Source organism: Odontesthes bonariensis, chromosome 15, assembly GCF_027942865.1.
Source record: "Odontesthes bonariensis isolate fOdoBon6 chromosome 15, fOdoBon6.hap1, whole genome shotgun sequence".
Lineage (NCBI taxonomy): Eukaryota > Metazoa > Chordata > Actinopteri > Atheriniformes > Atherinopsidae > Odontesthes > Odontesthes bonariensis.
Genome location: NC_134520.1, coordinates 34,083,336 through 34,103,302, shown reverse-complemented (window position 1 = coordinate 34,103,302; position 19,967 = coordinate 34,083,336). Strand labels below are relative to the sequence as shown.

The 19,967-nt window shown below is 42.0% G+C and overlaps 1 protein-coding gene across 1 annotated transcript; it reads right to left on the bottom strand.

Moving 5' to 3' along the window:
* Window positions 1–2,159: 2,159 nt before the first annotated feature.
* diras1a (DIRAS family, GTP-binding RAS-like 1a) lies at window positions 2,160–17,621 on the bottom strand. The gene is made up of 4 exons (XM_075484485.1): window positions 17,376–17,621; window positions 7,320–7,504; window positions 4,839–5,009; window positions 2,160–3,678 (listed from the first exon to the last, which is right to left on the bottom strand). The coding sequence occupies exons 2-4, from the start codon at window positions 7,455–7,457 to the stop codon at window positions 3,388–3,390; spliced, it is 600 nt and encodes a 199-aa protein (XP_075340600.1). The 5' UTR covers window positions 7,458–7,504; window positions 17,376–17,621; the 3' UTR covers window positions 2,160–3,387.
* Between the last annotated feature and the right edge of the window lie 2,346 nt (window positions 17,622–19,967).

Below are 19,967 nucleotides of genomic sequence, written 5' to 3'. Positions count from 1 at the left end.
ATTGGCAGATTTTTTTTGCTTATTTCAAAGAAAAACGTCTTTTATTTGTTGTTTTTCATACTTATTTTTGGAGGGGCATTTTTTCCAGTGCATCAGTTTACTTCTGCTCTTTAGTTCTCTTGAATCCTGTTTTATTTTGAAGACTTTTGCTGCTTTGTTAACTTCCTGTTTCGTTCGTTACTGACTGCTCTACCGGCTCCATGATTGCAGTCACCTGCCTCAGTATTTATTCTCCAGGTTTTCCTTTGTCTCCCACCAGCTCAGTCAGTCACTTCGGTGTTTTCTCTTGAGTTTTGTCGCTCGTTGGTTTTCACAGATCCCTTTTTGCTGGGTTTCCTGCCTTTGAGTCCTTTTCCCTTCTAACTTTAGCCATGAATCACAGCGCTGGACGCTTGTTAAAATAGTTTTTCCTGGAGTTTCCGGTTTTTGGGGGGAGGAATGAAACATGTTTCCTGCAGTTTGTGATTATATTCAGCCACCAAAGATGAAGCTGCAGCTGCGAACATGTTGGGGTTCATGTAAAAGCTTCTCTGAGGTTTTTCAGGATGAACTTGTGCTAACATTCAGGCTGAGCTCCTTTTAGGCTGTGTTCGAAACCACATACTACATACTACATACTACATACTGCATACTCATCGATCAGACAGTATGCAGAGTGTTTACCCACAATGCATTTCGCTCCTGCCCGAGCCGAAATCAGCCGGCCTGAAGCTGATTTCCCTTAAGCTCTAAACTCTGTAAACTTTAGCAACATTTGAAACATTTTCAGGCGAGAAAGTAGTCGTTTAGATCCCCAACGTGTTGAAAACCTGACAAAATACCGGCTATTTACCATTTTGTTCCCACGAATTCGGCGCTACTAAAGCTAGCCGCAGTGAGCAACGCACTTCCGGTTATTTTCACAAAGTAAAATACCCGTTGCCTTTTATCATAGGGAAAGCCATTACCATACAATTGGTGCTTTTGTTTTGAAAACAGGAAGTGAACCTACCCTCGTTGTAGCTAGCTTGAAACTGCCGTTTTGACAGGAAATGACGATCGGCGACGTCACGTTACGTTGCATCTTGGGTAGTTTGAGTATGAGTAGTAACCTCATGATGCATACCCAACATTTAGGAGAATCTAGTATGCATCCGGGAACTTCTCGCTTACTCAAACTCGCATACTAACTCAAAAAGTTAGTAGGAGTAGTAGGAGAAGTGTGCGGTTTCGAACACAGCCAAAGGATCAGTCCAACATATCAGTCTTGAACCGGAACCGTAACAGAGTATAAATACGAGGGATGCAAAGTCAGAATTGTTGGCCTTTTTAAAACCAAAGCAGAGCTAACTTGGAGGCTAACTCCCCGGTTTTACTCAAATTGTTGCCTTTAAATTTAGCAGAATGGCCTTAAAGGGGAACTCCGGGGCATTTGAAGCGCAATCCCATTGCTAGAGGTTGTCAAATACTCGGCGCTCCCTGTGCGGCGATTGCGCTGTTTGCGCAGCCTGTCATGCTAGCCAAATACATGCCCAGTAATATTCTTGTAATGTTTTAAATACTTGAACGCAGTTTTTCTAGAGAAGATAATTGTTTTGTATATGGGATTATCGTCCATTGACTCTTTTGGGCTTTCACATGCACGAACATACCGACAACCGGTAAGTGACATGCTGTTTATAAAGTTGTTTTGTAACATCCCCATGCCAGTAATGTGAGAACCATGCATATGGTTTTGATGGTAAGGCTTGTGACTTTATTGTCGGATGGTTTATAAAGTGGTGTGACGTTTCTGCAGTGTGCAAGTTGTTGTTTTACGTGGAAGGGTTAGCACTTGCCCCTTAGCCACCACGTAGTTGGCTAGCATGACAGGCTGCGCAAACAGCGTAATCTCCGCACAGGGAGCGCCGATTTGCACCAGTCTGTGTCCTACCGTCAGTATTTGACAACCTCTAGCAATGGGATTGCGCTTCAAATGCCCCGGAGTTCCCCTTTAAAGAAGCTTCTGTTTACATTCTCTCCATCTCAGCGTCACATTCACTTTAATTCACTATAATCAGAGCAGCTTTGACATCATTTGACCTGCAGCGCCCCCTGCTGTCTGACCATCGGCTCCTACATTTTGTCTGTATGTGGAAGAAGTTTCTCTTCAAACAAAACTTAAGTCTCTGTCAATAAAATGAAGCTTTCACAGTTATCTTTATTAAAGTATATTAAGTTACATTTTACGACTTGTTTGTGAATAATTGATCTTGTATCATTTTCTTCCCCCAATAACACCAACAGGGCAGCTCTGAGCTAACAGTGCAATAGTGCGCCTTCATTCATTCATTGGTCTTAAAGTATTGGTGAAATAAAGACAGATAATGCCTTATTTAGAGGCTGTATTGTCTCTGCCCTGTTCTCTCCCGTTATATGGATATACGCCGATCTCCAGTGATCTAAATATCTTCAGAAGGACACTGACTTTCACCAAACTGTTATCGGTGAGTAGATGAAGGTATTTTATGCCAGAAATAAGGTCCAGGTTTAAAAAAAACAAAACAAAAAAACCCCCGAACTTCTCCTTTAAAGGTCCAGCGTGTCAGATGGGGTGAACTGCAGCCAACTAAAAACCTCCACCCAAACCAGGGCAGCCATGAAAAGATGAAGATGCCCCTTTGCCCCCCCGGTCTGATGAAGTAACAGGGCGGAGGGGCAGCTTTAGAACTAAACTACTCATTCAAGACTAATGAAAACACAATGAATCAGATTTTTTTACTCAATTCTACATGAAGGAAAACATATTTATGGATTTTTACATTGCATTCCTGTCCATAAATAAGCCAAACGTTCCACACTGGAAAGCTTTTTCCCGGTGGTCCCAGAGAGGGAGCGGAGCGTGTCACAGAAATGGCTAAAATGACAGAAACATGTGTGCCGCCATGTTCCAAGATGCCTTGCTTGTCTTGATGCCCGGGGGGGGGGGGAAATAAAAGCCTACGAGTTAGTTACAATCAATTAGGTGCAGCTTTAAGGCCGGGGAGTGCTAATAAAGCCTGGAGATTAATGCGCACGCCATATAACTCCATTACAACTATCAAAGGAAAACACAGAGTAATATCATCCTTAAACATTCTCAGGACCGGTTAGGTTACAGAAACTGCCGGATCAGACTGCAGCTTTAGTTTTATCTGCTTTTAGTATCTGGATTCAGAATAAAAATGAGTTTATTCCTTCGTTAAAATGCTAACGGCGGCCCTCGTTAGTTAGCTTCGGTACACGTATTTTAGGAACACAAACACAATCCAGTTCAGGCCCGGTGTGAATGTTCCAGTTTCCATTATCAGTCGTGCATTTGTTCGACCGGGCTCCAACGGACGGGCCACCACAGAAGAAGAAGAAGTCCACAGCGAGCCGCTGCTCGCTCTACATGATGCTGCACTTCCCCTTCAGCTTGTCGGCTCGTTTCTGTTTCCCCGACCGTTTCCCGTCGATGCTCAGGCTCATGTCCCTCTTCTTCTCCAGCGCCAGCAGCTCCTGGAACAGTTCCTTCACGTTCGTGTTCGTCTTGGCCGACGTCTCCATGAAGGCGCACTTCCAGGCGGTGGCCTGAGCCTCGCCGTCCTTCGTCTGCACCTCACGCTGGCCCGTCTCGTCGCTCTTGTTGCCCACGAGCATGATGGGAATGGACTCCACGCTGCCCTTAATCGCCAAAATCTGCAAAGATGAGATGTTCACAGCAGTTAGAACCAGTTGGATCATATTAGAGCGTCACTTAACAAGTTCTAAAGCTACGTAGGTTTGTTCTGTGGAGCCCAGATGTGGCAGGAACAAATATTTATATAGGAAATGTCCTCGTCCACATCCCTAACATACATTTAAAGTAGGGCTGGGCGAGTTAACTCGTTATTATCGCGTTACCTCGTTAATTATTTAACGCCGATAAATATTTTATCGCGCATTAACGCAGGTTTTTTTCTTATTTTTTACTTATATTTTTCTTCTTTATTTTATTATTGTAAAAGTCTGCTGCTCACAGGCTATTATTTTGTAAAAGTCTGCTGCTCACAGGCTTTTATTTTGTAAAAGTCTGCTGCTGTCTGCTGTGGAACAGGAAAAGAAAGTAATCAGCGGATCCACCAAACATGGAGAAGGGTACGGAACTTTTACTCGGCCATTTTCATTTTAAAGTTCTTCCAGACGGCGGAGTCGACAGAACCAAAGTCATCTGTAAACACTGCCAAGTTGAATTGTCTTCTCAGCGTAGTAGTTCCAGTCTAAAATATCACTTAAAGGCAAAACACACAACTGATAGCAGCAAGTCATTCAAGGAAACAGACAGTGGAGCGAGGCTTCTACATAAAAACTACAGAAAGATGCTGATGTTAAAAGTGTGTCTGCACAACAAATGTTATGGCACTTTCATTCATATGGCAGCACATTTAAGATAAAACTAAATGCTAAAAGCTATACGCTACTTTTGGATTCATTTTTGGATTCTGCGTACAAATGTGATTAATCAGGGAAATCATGTGATTAATTAGATTAAACATTTTAATCGTTGCCCAGCCCTACTAAAAACATTTACTTTTAAACAGATCTAGCTTTACAGTCGCCGATGCTTTTCGTGTTATTGAACTTTGAACACACCTGAGACGTTTTTAGCTCTGAGTCACAAGCATTGAAGGCAGCTCTGACTCATTTCTCTGACTCACTGAGAGCCGATGCTGAATCTGTGGCTTTAGGAAGCATTTCTGCAAAGTTCCCTTTGTGCAAACCAGAGGCCACCAGCAACATGTCTCCATTCATTGATCTGACTGAAACACGACGCATCACAGGCAGCGAGTAGAATAAAAACACCACACAGCGGCTGTCACCTGCTGGTAGATGGGTTTCAGCTCCTCCAGGGACTGCCGGCTGGTGATGGAGAACACCAGAATGAAGGCATGGCCTTTGGAGATGGACAGACGCTGCATGGCGGGAAACTGGTGACTTCCTGTCGTGTCGGTGATCTGCAGCGTGCAGACGCTCTTATCACAGCTGATCACCTGCAGAGACGACAGACAGTAATCAATACGACTCAGGAGTTAACAGGAATCCGGGTCTAAATGGGACGCCGGGTTTCTGGGGGGCTACGCAGGTTTAATCGCCATAAGAAGGCATCATGGGAGTTCAAATAATCCGATTTAAACTGTAAACTCTTCAATGCATCCGTGTCGACAAAGACTTGTTGATACATCCAGTTCATTTTGTAGCTGCTTACCTAAGTCTTTATGGTGAAGAAATGTGGCTATTTGTGATTATTTTCTGTGGCTCACTTTAACATCGTTCATCGTCTCTTTGTGGTTGCTGTTTGTGTTTTTTTAAGTCTTATTGTGAAATGCATTTGTACATTTATGGCCATATTTTGTCTTTAAGGTTGTTTATGTCTCATCGAGGATTTTTTTTAAGTCTCTTTACTGTGCTGTTTTTCTGTGGGGTACTTTTATGGCTCTCTGTGGTCGTTCTGTGTCTCTTGGGCACTCAACGATCTGTACAAGAGTCTAGATCAAGTTAGCTTATATCATTCTAAATCAGGGGTCTCAAACTGATCCGTTAAAGGGCCGGTGTGGCTGCAGGTTCTTGTTCCAACCCTGTAACAGCACAGCTGACTGGTTTCATTCAATCAATCAATGTTTCCGAAATCAGCCGGCCTGAAGCTGATTTCCCTTAAGCTCTAAACTCTGTAAACTTTAGCAACATTTGAAACATTTTCAGGTGAGAAAGTAGTCGTTTAGATCCCCAACGTGTTGAAAACCTGACAAAATACCGGCTGTTTACAATTTTGTTCCCACGAATTCGGCGCTACTAAAGCTAGCCGCAGTGAGCAACGCACTTCCGGTTATTTTCACAAAATAAAATACCCGTTGCCTTTTATCATAGGGAAAGCCATTACGATACAATTGGTGCTTTTGTTTTGAAAACAGGAAGTGAACCTACCCTCGTTGTAGCTAGCTTGAAACTGCCGTTTTGACAGGAAATGACGATCGGCGACGTCACGTTACGTTGCATCTTGGGTAGTTTGAGTATGAGTAGTAACCTCATGATGCATACCCAACATTTAGGAGAATCTAGTATGCATCTGGGAACTTCTCGCTTACTCAAACTCGCATACTAACTAAAAAAGTAAGTAGGAGAAGTATGCGGTTTCCAACACAGCCGAGGTCTTAACCAGTTCAGTTGATTGAATGAAACAAGTCAGCTGTGCTGCTGCAGGGTTGGAACAGAAACCTGCAGCCACACCGGCCCTTTCACGGATCAGTTTGAGACCGCTGCTCTAAATTATTATGACATACAGCCAGAGGTGGGTAGTAATGAGTTACATTTACTTGAGTATGTTTTTGAAAACATTATCCTTCTAGGAGTAGTTTAAAATCTCTATACTTTTTACTTTTCCTTGAGTAGATGTGTGCAGCAGAAACTGTCCTCTTACTCCGCTACATTAGGCTACAATGAGCTGGTTACTTTTTTTCTTACCTCTTTGGTATTCTACGCCTCATTATTTTTATCCCCCGCGTACGCCTCATTTTAATGTTTTATTCTGACAGAGAGAGAGACTTCCGCCAAAGGCTCTACCACCTGACTGTGTTCCACCAATCAGACGCAGCCGTGCAGTCTGGTCACGTGACCATACTCGATCTCAGCGGCGGGACGGGTTAGCTTTAGCATTAGCAGTCGTAGCAAACAAACAAAGAAACAGATGAAAAATGTCAGAACCAACGGTGGGAAATGAAGACGCAGACGAGGCCTCATACTGAAAGCATGTTTACCTTACAAAGAGTGAGAAACAGCAGCTACATTATGTGTCTTCTGTGTCAACCAAAACAAACGCACATTTCAGCAGAAACTCAACGTCTAACTTGAGGAAACATGTAGCGCTAAGTTTCCTAAACTCGTTTTTCCCCCCATGGATAGGTGAATGTTTGTTTTTTAGGTTACATATGGGTTACATATGTTTTAAACATTTCCTAAGTCTCTTTTATTTTTTATTGAAGTACTTGAATTTACCTGGATTATTTTTATTTAAGCTATTTTGTAATTAATTCATTCATTTTAATTTATTTTATCAATTGGATGAACTCTAATTTGCCTAAAGATAATTATTTAGTAGTTTTGTCTGTCTGATTGAATGCTTGTGTTAACAAATAAATCAGACGTTACTCAACAGTTACTCAGTACTTGAGTAGTTTTTTCACCTTTTTTACTCTTACTCAAGTAATTATTTGGATGAATACTTTTTACTTTTACTTGAGTACAATTTTCTTCGTTCATGACTCCTTCAGATCAGCATGTAAGTTAGGCATCAGCTGGTGTCCCACCTGTGTGTAGGTGTCCTCCACCGTGGGGATGTAGGTGTCTCTGAAGGTGCCTTTGACAAACCGAAGAACGAGCGAGCTCTTCCCCACCCCGCCGGCTCCGAACACCACCACCCGGTAGTCGTTGCTCTGCTCAGGCATTCTGGGAGCTGAAGTCCACCTGCCGCTCTGGATCAATCACCTGTACACTGGAGACGGGACGACAAGAGGACAGGAGGACAAGAGGATGTGAAATCCATCATTTCACAGAGCTTACTCTTCAAATAACTCTTTGATTCACAGAGTTTGTGAATTCATATAGAGTTCATTATGTTCCATGTTCTCCACATGGAACTTCTCCTAAACTTGACCCTTCATTTACCCTGTAAACTGAGGTCATTGCATGTAAATCATAGAAGATTCCTTTCTTTGTCTTTACTTTCATTCTCATATAATTATCTTCACACAAAGTTGACAAAGGGGCAACAAAGAGATCCAGAATGACACCAAAAGAGGCCTCTGCTCTCAGTTTGAGCACCGCGGGGGCATCAGAATCCGACCACAGATAATGTGCATTGATGAAAAAATCGACCGCTTTCTCTGAAGCAAATTGTAAGAAACGTTCAACCATCGGGGATAAAAGAACAAACTAAGACGAGTTGTTACAGAGTTCAGCATTAAAAGCACTGATGTCATAAAAGTTGTTCTTTTTTTCTGTACTTCAGAGCACATGTTTGGGTGTTCGGGTATAACTTGAGATAAAAATGAGCTTCGGCCATGTGTTTGTTTGATGCTTCATACCCTGACGAGGAAAATTTGACTTCTAATAGACGTTCTTTGTTTTCCCTCTCGAATCAGAGATTAGGAAACCAAATTTCCCATTCAAAGAATGCACCTTTCATACAACAGTTCATAAAGGGGAAGTTTGTTTTTTTTAAACCTGGACTTTATTTCTGGCATTCATCTACTCACCGATAACAGTTTGGTGAAAGTCGGCGTCCTTCTGAAGATATTTAGATCACTGGAGATCGGCGTATATCCATATAACAGGAGAGAACAGGGCAGAGACAACACAGCCTCTAAATAAGGCATTATCTGTCTTTATTTCACCAATACTTTAGGACCAATGAATGAATGAACGCGTACTATTGCACTGTTAGCTCAGAGCTGCCGTGTTGTTGTTATCGGGGGCTTTCTACACACTCGTCTACTGGGATGATGTCATCAACGCGTGCCGCTGCAGCACAGCTCATTCACTCCGTGCTCTGTGACGGTCGGCTAACTTCACACTGAGTTTGCTGCTGCTCGTTATGTGCAACATAGCAATTTGCTACATGGCAATTTGCAAAAAAGTAGCAAATTCCGTGTAGAGATGCTGCGGCACGCGTCGATGACGTCAATCCCAGTAGACGCGTGTGTTATGTTTCGTGGATGCGAGGCAAGGACACGAATGCGGACTTCAAAAACAAGGCTTGATTTATTTTCACAAAAACAGAACAAGGTTAACATAACATAAGGCGCGGCTGAGCCGGATGAGAAGAACAAGCTATGAAAACAAAACATGATCATGGGAAAATAAAAGACTTAACTTAACGTAACTTAACGTAACTTAACATAACTTAACTTAACGTAACTCAACGCAACTCAATGTAAATTAACGTAACTTAACTTAATGTAACTTAACGTAATTCAACGCAACTCAACGTAAATTAACGTGACATAACTTAACATAACGTAACTTAATGCAGCTTAATGCAACTTAACGTAACTTAACGCAACTTAACGTAACTTAACATAACGTAACTTAACGGAACTTGGCGTGGCGCGAACGGTGAATGTGCAAGCCGCAAGGATCTCACAATGACTGAGAGAAAACAGGGAACCTAAGTACTGTTGGGACTGATGAGTGAATGAGTGCAGGTGACGTGAGTGAAACTAATGACCTGAACATGGTGACTGAGGAAAGAGAAACTGTGGAGAAAACTATGGCAAAACTGAAACTAAACATGAGCTAGAAAACTAAAGACTAAACACCAAGGCATGAGAAACTAAAACATGATAAAACACAAAACTAAAAACATGGCGCCAAACCCCATGTTCATAACAGCGTGTGTAGAAAGCTTCCTATGAGCCCCCCGATAACAACAACACAGCAGCTCTGAGCTAACAGTGCAATAGTACGCGTTCATTCATTCATTGGTCTTAAAGTATTGGTGAAATAAAGACAAATAATGCCTTATTTAGAGGCTGTATTGTCTCTGCCCTGTTCTCTCCCATTATATGGATATACGCCGATCTCCAGTGATCTAAATATCTTCAGATGGACGCCGACTTTCACCAAACTGTTATCGGTGAGTAGATGAACGTATTTTATGCCAGAAATAAGGTCCAGGTTTAAAAAAAAAAAACGAACTTCCCCTTTAATGTCATTCACTCAAAAGTTGAACAAAACGGAGGAATGGTGTGAAAGTGAAGCCCAGGTTTTATGGAGCTGATATTTGATGAAGAAAGTTACTTTGTGAGTGTTTGAGGGTAAAACTGCCCATCAAGAGTTTTTCTATCCATTAGTCTGAGATTTCTGTTTTATGGTAATAAAATGCTTCAAGGGATATTGAGTTGTATTGATCTTAAAAAAGGCTGATCTGGCAGAAGAAAGGGAGTGAAGTGAAAAAGGCTCAATGCCCCAAAAGGGTGGATTCATGGTGGAAAAAGGAGCAGCTGTTCTGTATTTCTGTGGTAATTTGATCAAAGGACGTCACAGAAATGTCACTTAACATCAGGAAATGATGTCAGCTTGTGGGAAAAAAAGGGCATAATAGTATCTATCTTTTTCATTCCTTATAGCTGATCAGTTCAGCCTTGGAGCTTCGGACACGTTTCAACTAGGGCTGGGCAACGATTAAAATGTTTAATCTACTTAATCACATGATTTCCCTGATTAATCACGATTAATCGCATTTGTACGCAGAATCCAAAAATGAATCCAAAAGTAGTGTATAGCTTTTAGCATTTAGCTTTATTTTAAATGTGCTGCCATATGAATGAAAGTGCCATAACATTTGTTGTGCAAACACACTTTTAACATCAGCATCTTTCTGTAGTTTTTATGTAGAAGCCTCGCTCCACTGTCTGTTTCCTTGAATGACTTGCTGCTATCAGTTGTGTGTTTTGCCTTTAAGTGATATTTTAGACTGGAACTACTACGCTGAGAAGACAATTCAACTTGGCAGTGTTTACAGATGACTTTGGTTCTGTCGACTCCGCCGTCTGGAAGAACTTTAAAATGAAAATGGCCGAGTAAAAGTTCCGTACCCTTCTCCATGTTTGGTGGATCCGCCGATTACTTTCTTTTCCTGTTCCACAGCAGACAGCAACAGACTTTTACAGAATAAAAGCCTGTGAGCAACAGACTGTTACAAAATAAAAGCCTGTGAGCAACAGACTGTTACAAAATAAAAGCCTGTGAGCAACAGACTTTTACAATAATAACATAAATAATAAAACAGGGGTGGTCGGTGGCGTAGTGGGTTGAGCAGGCGCCCCATGTACAGAGGCTATAGTCCTCACTGCAGCTGACCGCGGTTCGAGTCCTGCATCGGACGGCCCTGTGCTGCATGTTGTTCCCCCTCTCTCTGCCCCCTGCTTCCTGTCTCTCTGAACTTTCCTATCCATTAAAGGCACAAAAGCCCCCCGAAAAAAATAAAACCTGCGTTAATGAATAAAATATTTATCGGCGTTAAATAATTAACGAATTTACACGATAATAACGAGTTAACTCGCCCAGCCCTTGTTTCAACATACGTGCATCAGTTTAACATGCAGCTGCATCACAGGTGGAGGTGGCTACACAAACCAATTAGTTTAAACTCAGTTTTAAGACTTTAACTGTTGGAAGCAGAGAGCAAAGTAAAGCTGCTGGAAGGGAGGCGGGTGGAGGTCCATTTCAGCATCCTACTTTGTGCATTTCAAAGTTTTCTTTTACTTTGATTAAAGCATTCCCACACTGAAAAAAGAAGTAAACTCTATTAGAGTAACTGTCATAATTTGTACCTTGTATTTTTAAGATTCAGTAAGAACTAGAGCTTCTTAAGTCAAATTAAACATTTTATTAACGAAACACATGAATTTATGGGGGAAGAGTAAGAATTATGAAAAACAAGTAGACTTTACTTAATTTGTTTAAATAAATACAAGTTGAAACTTAGATGTAATTAAGTAAATATTACTTAATATCTTCACAACTGTTATGCTTTATGATCAGTAAAATTTACTTGATGTTGCAGCATTAAATATTACTTAAATCATTTGAGTGCAAATACTTACAAAGGGTTTCTTAAGTAAATCTCATGAGTTGTTTTTTTCATTAGCATCATATTTACACCAGGCTAATGGAACCAGGGGGGCTTCTCCTCCTGACTGACGTCACCGCCTCCTTATCTGCCCAGCAGACTCGCACCAGCGACCAATCAGCCGCTCGTTAACTGTCCTCCATGCAGAGTGGCACACGCACAAACGCACGCCTGCCTCCTGAAAGCATCCCTTGTGTTTGCTGACATAACCGTGGCAGCCTCACAATGTAGCGTGCGCGTGTGCGCGTGCGCGTTAGTGTGTGCGTTGTCCGGTTGTCGTGGTTACAAAGCTCGGAGGAGAGACGGCAGTGACAGAGACGGATTGCAGAGACTCATGCGCAAACATGTCATCACCAGAAGGGCCGTTACCGTGGTTACTCGGCTGCCCACATCACCTGACGTCATTTCCTGTGCGCGGGCGGGCAGGAGGGAAAACACCGCAGCTCCGGAGCTGCAGACACGGATCAGGACCTTATGCTGGGAAAATGTTTAATTTTGTTTCTATAGCTTCCCCAGAAAAGATGTTAAATGTTTTTTTTTTTATAATAAACTTCTTTTTGCTTAATTTTCTATTCATAAATGGAAATTTGCTAATAAGACGCCATATTTTCCCCATTTTATTAAAGTTTTATTTTTATTTATTTATTTTAAAGAATTATATTTTACATCAATAACAGAGTTTACTCATGAAAAGGCTCTAAGGACAATTTCTATATGTACATCTTTGCATGTTTTCACCCCTGGTTGGTTGTTTGTTTACCTAACTGTCATGTTATATTGTATACTTCATTCGTTTGTTTGTTGTATACTTATTTCTGTTTAAATAAAGTATAAAAAAATAATTAAAAAAAGCTGCAGACACGGATCTAAAGACAAAAGACCTGACGTGTGGCTGCAGGGAAGAAGAAGTGCAACACGAGGTTGAATCAACGTCACAGTTACAGACGCAAGCCTTTAAAAAAAAATCAATGAAGCGACGTGAAGGAACTATAAAAAAATAGCTTAAACTATTCTGAACAAAATATATTTGAAGCGTTATCATTCCGATCTGTTTCAGCCTGCTAATACGTCTCATTAATGTGTGTTTATGTCTCTGAGTCTGAGAGAAAAACGCAAATCATCTGCATGGTCCTTTGTTCCCACAGCCAGAAGGCTTTTTAACAGTGAGTTCTTCTCAAATTGATTGATTTTTTTATTTTTATTTTATTTTTTTATTTAGTCATTTATTATCATTATTATTATTATTATTATTATTAGTTAGTAGTAGTATTTTTTATTAGAATTGGTATTATTATTGTTGTTGTTAATATACAATCATTGTAAATATTAATAATTTTTTTTTGAGCTACTTGACTAATTTGAATTTCCCCCATTGGGGGATGAATAAAGTATTTTTTCTATTCTATTCTATGAAAATAGACATTTTGACATTTTGGATCTCCATCATCGAGGGAGACGCCTGAGCATCGATTCTGACGGGAAGGAGGCAGAGAGACAGCAGGAGTTTTCTCTGCACAAACTGACTGAACTCACTCAATGCATCTTTAACTGTTTCTGAAAAAGATTACAGGTGATCCTTCCATGGAGCCCATTTCTGATGAGGCTTGGGCCAACAGCAGATGGATCAGCTGAAGGTCCAGATGCATCTCTCAGCTCCTGTGTCAGGTCTTTGCTGGATGTTTTCCTCTTTCTTAAGGACATCACTTTCAGATCCTGTTCATCTGCTGTAGATAGTTCTTTAGGCCTGACACTTCTTCTTTTGTCCTCCACTTGTCCAGTTTCCTCAAATGTTTTAAGGACACACTGCACACCATGCTGAGATATGCCAAGTTTTCAGCTAACAGCTCTTTGGGAATCACCTTGTTGCTGCAGAAATCCTGTTTTCTGTCTGTCACACTGTGTTATCTTTGCTGTTTTTCACACATGCAGCTAAAGAAATGGGAACAAATCTTAATTCCAGTCTAAAACCCACAAAGAGCTTCTAGATTATTCATTTCTGGTGGCATAAAGCAGTTTAATCATTTCATTTATATTAATTGTTCCATAATTAGTCATTAGATTATATCTTATATTCATTTTTTAAGCTTTAAATGGAATCTTATTTACTTTTTCTTGATGTTGTATAACACATAATTCTTATTATTGTCTGTTTTTTTCTACTTTTAGACGTGATAACGTTCATTATTTTGGGATTAGGATTTTTTTTAAACTGAATTTCTTATATTAATTTGACTCTTTTGGTAACTGAAAGCAGTTTTAAACGTAAATGTACAAAAAAGTTGAAACTATGAAGCTGTTTTTCACAGATGCAGCTAAAGAAATGGGAACAAATGATGTGTCTCTGTGACAGGCTGCTGGGAACAAAGTGCCTAAAGATCCAGTTTAAAATGGCTTCTTTGCTAAGTTGTCTGTTCTGTGTGGACACAACACTGGTTCATCCCTTGAGTTAGGAGCCTTTTTCCTGCCTGAATGGTTCATAGCTCAGAGTTAAGTGGCTTAATGAAGAAGTAATGGACTGAAAATGAGAGAAAAAAACAGAAAATGTCCAAAGAAAAACTCTGAAAAACCTTCAGAAAGCTGTAGAACTGTTGATCAGAACACTTTAAAAGATTAGATGAAAGTCTGGCTGCTTGAAAGGAAACAGAAAGAAATGAAGGCTGCATCCAGACTCTTTCACATCAGCATACAATCAGAAAACAACAGAAACAACAAGTTAGGAGCCTTTTTTTCTGCCTGAATGATTCACAGGTCAGAGTTAAGTGGTCAGCAACAAGGACTGGATTGAAAATGAGTGAAAAAAAAACAGAAAATGTCCAAAGAAGAACTCTGAAAGACCTTCAGAAAGTCTGTTTGCCTGGAGGGAAACAGAAAGAAGGCTTTAAAATGTATACTTTATGATGAAAAATCTAGTCCCAGACAGCAGGATATATCAGGCAACTAATTAACGGCTTATTTATAGGACAAAAAAAATAAAAAATGAGCACAAGTTATGTAACATTCTAATCTTGTAAAATGAGACACAAACAGCCGACAGATGTAACACACCCACTCACACTGAGGCTGCAACAGCAAGCTGCTGCAGCGTCTCAGAGACAGTTTCTCCTCTCTGGGTTTCATTTTCTCAAACGGTGCAGGGAGGGAGGACCTGAATGTTTCATCCATCCATAGAGCTGATTATCGCCTCTTTTCCTGACGTTTGACACTAAAGAAATACCTAAAAACTAGAGCTAACATCTGTTTTTAGGGGGTGTTACACACCAAACCAGCATAAAGAAGTAGCACTGAGTGTCCTCACACAGCCAACGTTTGGAGAAATAAAATAAAATGGCAACTGTTGGCTCTTTGTGTTCTCCAGGTAGTTTTGGTTAGCATCGGTTGGTCTTCGGTTCCCTCGCTCCACATGGATGCTAACTTTGGCTTCCTCTCATCCCTCCGGCCTCCCTTCTTATGCACTCATTAGCTTCTCTCCACTTTTGAATTGCCAGAATACAACTAGTCTATGAAGGAAAAGGCTAAAGGCCCAATGGTTTGTCCCTTCTGGCCCACCATAGTTACAGGATGATGGAACCCACTGCATGTTCTGGATATAAACTGTTGATTCAGAGGAAATCCCAGCACTGATTTCGGTGCCCCCACCTGGGCTGGGCCGTGTGTCGGATCCTTTGAGGTGTTTATGGGAAGTGTTGGCGTAGCTGGAGAGAGGGGGTCGCCTGGTTTGGGAACCTTAGGGTTGCATCTCTGCCTTTTTGCAGATGAGGTGGTTCTTTTTTGGCGTCTTCGAGCCGTGACCTCCAGCGTGCACTGGAGCTTAAAGGGATAGTTCGCCTCTTTTGACATGAAGCTGTATGACATCCCATATCAGCAACATCATATATGAACATCTTCTTACCCCCTGCTGCGTCCTGTGAGCAGAGTTCCAGCCTCGTTTTGGTGTTGATGAAGGTAGTCCGGCTAGTTGGCTGGGGTTTAAAAAATAAAGCGTTTTGCCTCTCAAAACAATATGCGTTCAACAGAGTAATACATTTGCATCACAAAATGGTTCCCCAGGAAAAAGTCAGACCTCACAATCTCTTGGTGCTATTTTCTCTGCCTTTGTATCTGACTTTTTCCTGGAGAACGATTTTGTGATGCAAATGTATTACTCTGTTGGATGTTGCTAAAGGCTGATTTACGGTCGTCTACGGAGACCCTCCCGGAGACGCTCTTCCTATCTATCCGTCGAGGAGGCGGAGACTCGCGGAGAACGCAAGGGTTGTGATTGGTCGGCTAACAACACCATTTCCGGAATCACTTTCCCGGTTTAGCTCCTTCCTCTCAGAACAACAACAACCGCCATTTCTGAAAGAGTTTACTGTGTGCCGGGCAACATTTGGTCAAAATTATTTGCATTTCAACATCAACAAGCGTCGTCGCGAGATTGGGTCGTTTAACGTAGCGACGCCTACTGATCGGGAGGTGAACTGCCTTTCGTATCAGACAGCCTGACGGAGAGCTTCGAAAGGACGGAGAGCCTCTCCGTGACCATGGAGAAGCATACTGAGGCCTTAATATTGGATGTCATACAGCTTCATGTCAAAAGAGGCGAACTATCCCTTTAAGATGCAGTTTCAGAAGTGATGGCCAGTTGGAACGTGAGATGGACGGACAGATTGGGGCTTCGTCAGTCGTAGCGAGGATGCTATTCTTCTGGTAGAGATGTAGTTCAGCTGAATGGCGAAGCTTCTGATTTACTGCTCCACCTGTGGTCGTCTGAAAGAATGAAGTCGTGGCTACGAGCATCTAAAACAGGTTTCCCTCAGAGGTTGGCTGGGCTCAGCCTTAGATATAGATGGAGGAGCTCCACCTTTTGGAGGGAGCCGCTGCTCCTCCACATAGGAAGCAGTCGGCTGAGGTTCCTCTGGTCCGGACGCCTCCTGGTCGCCTCCCTTTGGAGGTTTGCTAAGCATGTCTCGTTGGGAGGAGGCCCGGGGCAGACCTAGGGATGTTATATCCCCCTCCGGCCTGGGAACACCTCGGGATCCCCCAGGGGTAACTGGAGAGCGTCGCTGGGTTTCCCTCCTGAACCTGTTGCCCCAGTGACCCAACTTCCTTTTAGTGGAGGATGATGGATGATTCAAGCCGACTGTTGCTGTGAACACGATCGATCAGCCGGTCTGAATGTTAAGGACCACAGCTCGCACTGCATTTTTCTGCATTTACTTTTAATCCCTCGAGTTCAAATGTTCCGACTCAAACAAAGCTTTTCGATGCAGAACTTTTACTTTATTAGCAACTACAACGAAGCAGCACAGCAGGATAAATTCTGAGATGCTGGAACATTTTTCTGAAAGCATTTTGTTTTATTTCTAACTTTCTTTTAAATCATTCCTCTTCCACAGCTGGCTGTAACATTGTTATAATACTCAAAAGAAGCTGTAACATTTGTGTTGTGGTGACGGTATTTACACAGCACACACATACACGCGCGCGCGCACACACGCACCGACCTGCTGCTTTGTTCCGCTTTCAGTCAGCTGCAGCTCCACAGTCTCATTATCTCCTCACATCATGTTAATCTGTGTGACCACACTCAGATGGTGGCTGGAGCACGCGCGCAGCTGGACACGTGCACCCCCTTCCCATTACATAAACATGCGCGCACACACACACATACATGCATGCGGTGGTGAGAGAGACAGTCCAGCACCGAGCCAGACGGTGAAACCACACCGACCCATTTACCGAACCTTACCCGGATGACGGTGCGTGGCTGGCGGTGTGAGCGTCGGCGGTGTGGCCGGGGAGGATGCGATCTCTGCGGACTCACCGAGGCTCTGCGGGTCCTTCGGGTTCCTCTCTGTGGATCTGTGCGGGGTTTGTCAAGTCCGGAGCAGTTGTGAGCATCCTGAATCCTCCGCTGTCTGACTCACACCATCATCATCATCATCTTCTTCTGATCGGCACACTCCTCTTCCTCCTCCTCCTCTTTCTCCTCCTCCTCCTCCTTCTCTTCCTCCTCCTCCTCCTCCTCCTCCTCTTTCTCCTCCTCCTCCTCCTCTTTCTCCTCCTTCTGTTCCTCCTCTTTCTCCTCCTCCTCCTCTTCCTCCTCCTTCTCTTCCTCCTCCTCCTCCTCTTTCTCCTCCTCCTCCGCACCTCCCTGCTCCATCACCCCCTTCCTCAAGAAACGAACTTCCGCTCGGATTTCTTTCCTTTAATTTCCAAAATGAACATTTTTACTTCACAAACCCAAACAGCTGAAAGAAACAATATTTTTTTTTATGAGACACGTGCGTACATTATTGTAAACAAATAAGCAATAATATAAGTTAGATTATTTCTGCCTCGCGGGACTCCAGCGGTGTCTTTTATGGCTCTGACTGGTTTGTTTAAGTGTGCAGTGGAAGCAAAGCGATGGCCTTAAAAAGTGAGAGCAGAGGAAATGAGGTATGTTTGCCTTTTAGTTGGATAACTCTCACTTCCAGCGTCACTCTGAGGGGGGAAAAAAATCCAGTTTCTCTCACACCTTCAGCTCCACCAGCGTCACTCAGACACGTCATCAGGGGAGAAAATAGAACCGCGCAGAAAATGATAAAACATCTCACATGACTCATGTCAGGTTACTTGAGAAGGATGCTGGGAAAAAGGCTGCATTTCTCTAAAATAACCTTTCCGACTGTTAACTGATTAATGATTTCAAATCATTTTACACCCACATAAAAAAAAGTGTTTACTTTTAACTTAAATCCCCCCGAAAAATGCATCTAATTAGATGGAAAACTGAGAGAAAGAAGGCTGAAATCACTCAAAATGTGATTAAATACAACATATACTAACATTTATGAGTTAAATGATGCGGCTGAATAGTTTTAGCTGCTAGATTTCTCAACAGAGTCGTTATAAAATGGATGCTTTGAATGATGAGCATGAAGAAGGTGATGCTACAGATAAAGATCAGCTGAAAACTGCTGCAGTTCTTTACTAACATCAAAAATGTATTTGTATGTACATTTTTTAACGTGCCTTTGTTCAAGGTGTTCAGATTAAGTCGGTGAGTAATGCACTCAGGGAGGAAGTCGCTTATGCAAAATAAATCTGCAAAAAGAAAACAGGAAATATAGAAAGAAGCACATTTTTTTAAAAATGCAATAAAACCTAAATCTGTTAAATCAAACTTAATCGTGTTTTTGGGAACTGAGGACACTGATTGTTGCAGTTTTTCAGAGGAATCTGGGTCCATTCCTGCTGAATCCCAGGTTTCAGCTGCTCAGCAGTCCCTGGTTGTTGTTGTCTGGTTCTCCTGATGCTCCGTCCATGTTCAGCAGGAGACAGATGTGGACAGATGTGGACAGATGTGGACAGATGTGGGCTGCAGGCCGGCCGATGGAGCTCACACACTCTGTGTGCGTGAAGCTGCTGGAGGTCCTGCAGAATGAGGTCTCAGACGTCCTGCTGGAATAACCACGGAGCTCCTGGAAAAAGACGTCACCTGGATGGCAGCATCTGTCTCTGCAGAACTCCAACATCCAGCTCTGCATCAGGGGCACCTTCACACTGAAGCCCTCCCTGCCATGGACCCTGATGCCCCCCCACACCATCACAGACGCTGGCTTTACACTGGGCGAGTTAAACCGTTATTATCGCGTTAACTCGTTATTCTCGCGTGAACTCATCATTATCGCGTTAAATCGTTATTGTTGTGTTAACTCGTTATTATTGAGTTAACTCATTATTCTCGCGTTAACTCATTATTCTTGCGTTAACTCGTTATCATCGTGTTAACTCATTATTATTGAGTTAACTCATTATTCTCGCGTTAACTCGTTATTTTTGAGTTAACTCGTTATTATTGAGTTAACTCATTATTCTCGCGTTAACTCATTATTCTCGCGTGAACTCATCATTATCGCGTTAAATCGTTATTATTGAGTTAACTCATTATTATTGCGTTAACTCATTATCATCGTGTTAACTCATTATTATTGAGTTAACTCATTATTCTCGCGTTAACTCGTTATTTTTGAGTTAACTCATTATTCTCGCGTTAACTCGTTATTATTGAGTTAACTCATTATTCTCGCGTTAACTCATTATTATTGAGTTAACTCATTATTCTCGCGTTAACTCGTTATTTTTTAGTTAACTCGTTATTATTGAGTTAACTCATTATTCTCGCGTTAACTCGTTATTCTCGCGTTAACTCATTATTCTCGCGTGAACTCATCATTATCGCGTTAAATCGTTATTATTGTGTTAACTCGTTATTATTGCGTTAACTCATTATTATTGCGTTAACTCATTATTCTCGCGTTAACTCATTATTCTTGCGTTAACTCGTTATCATCGT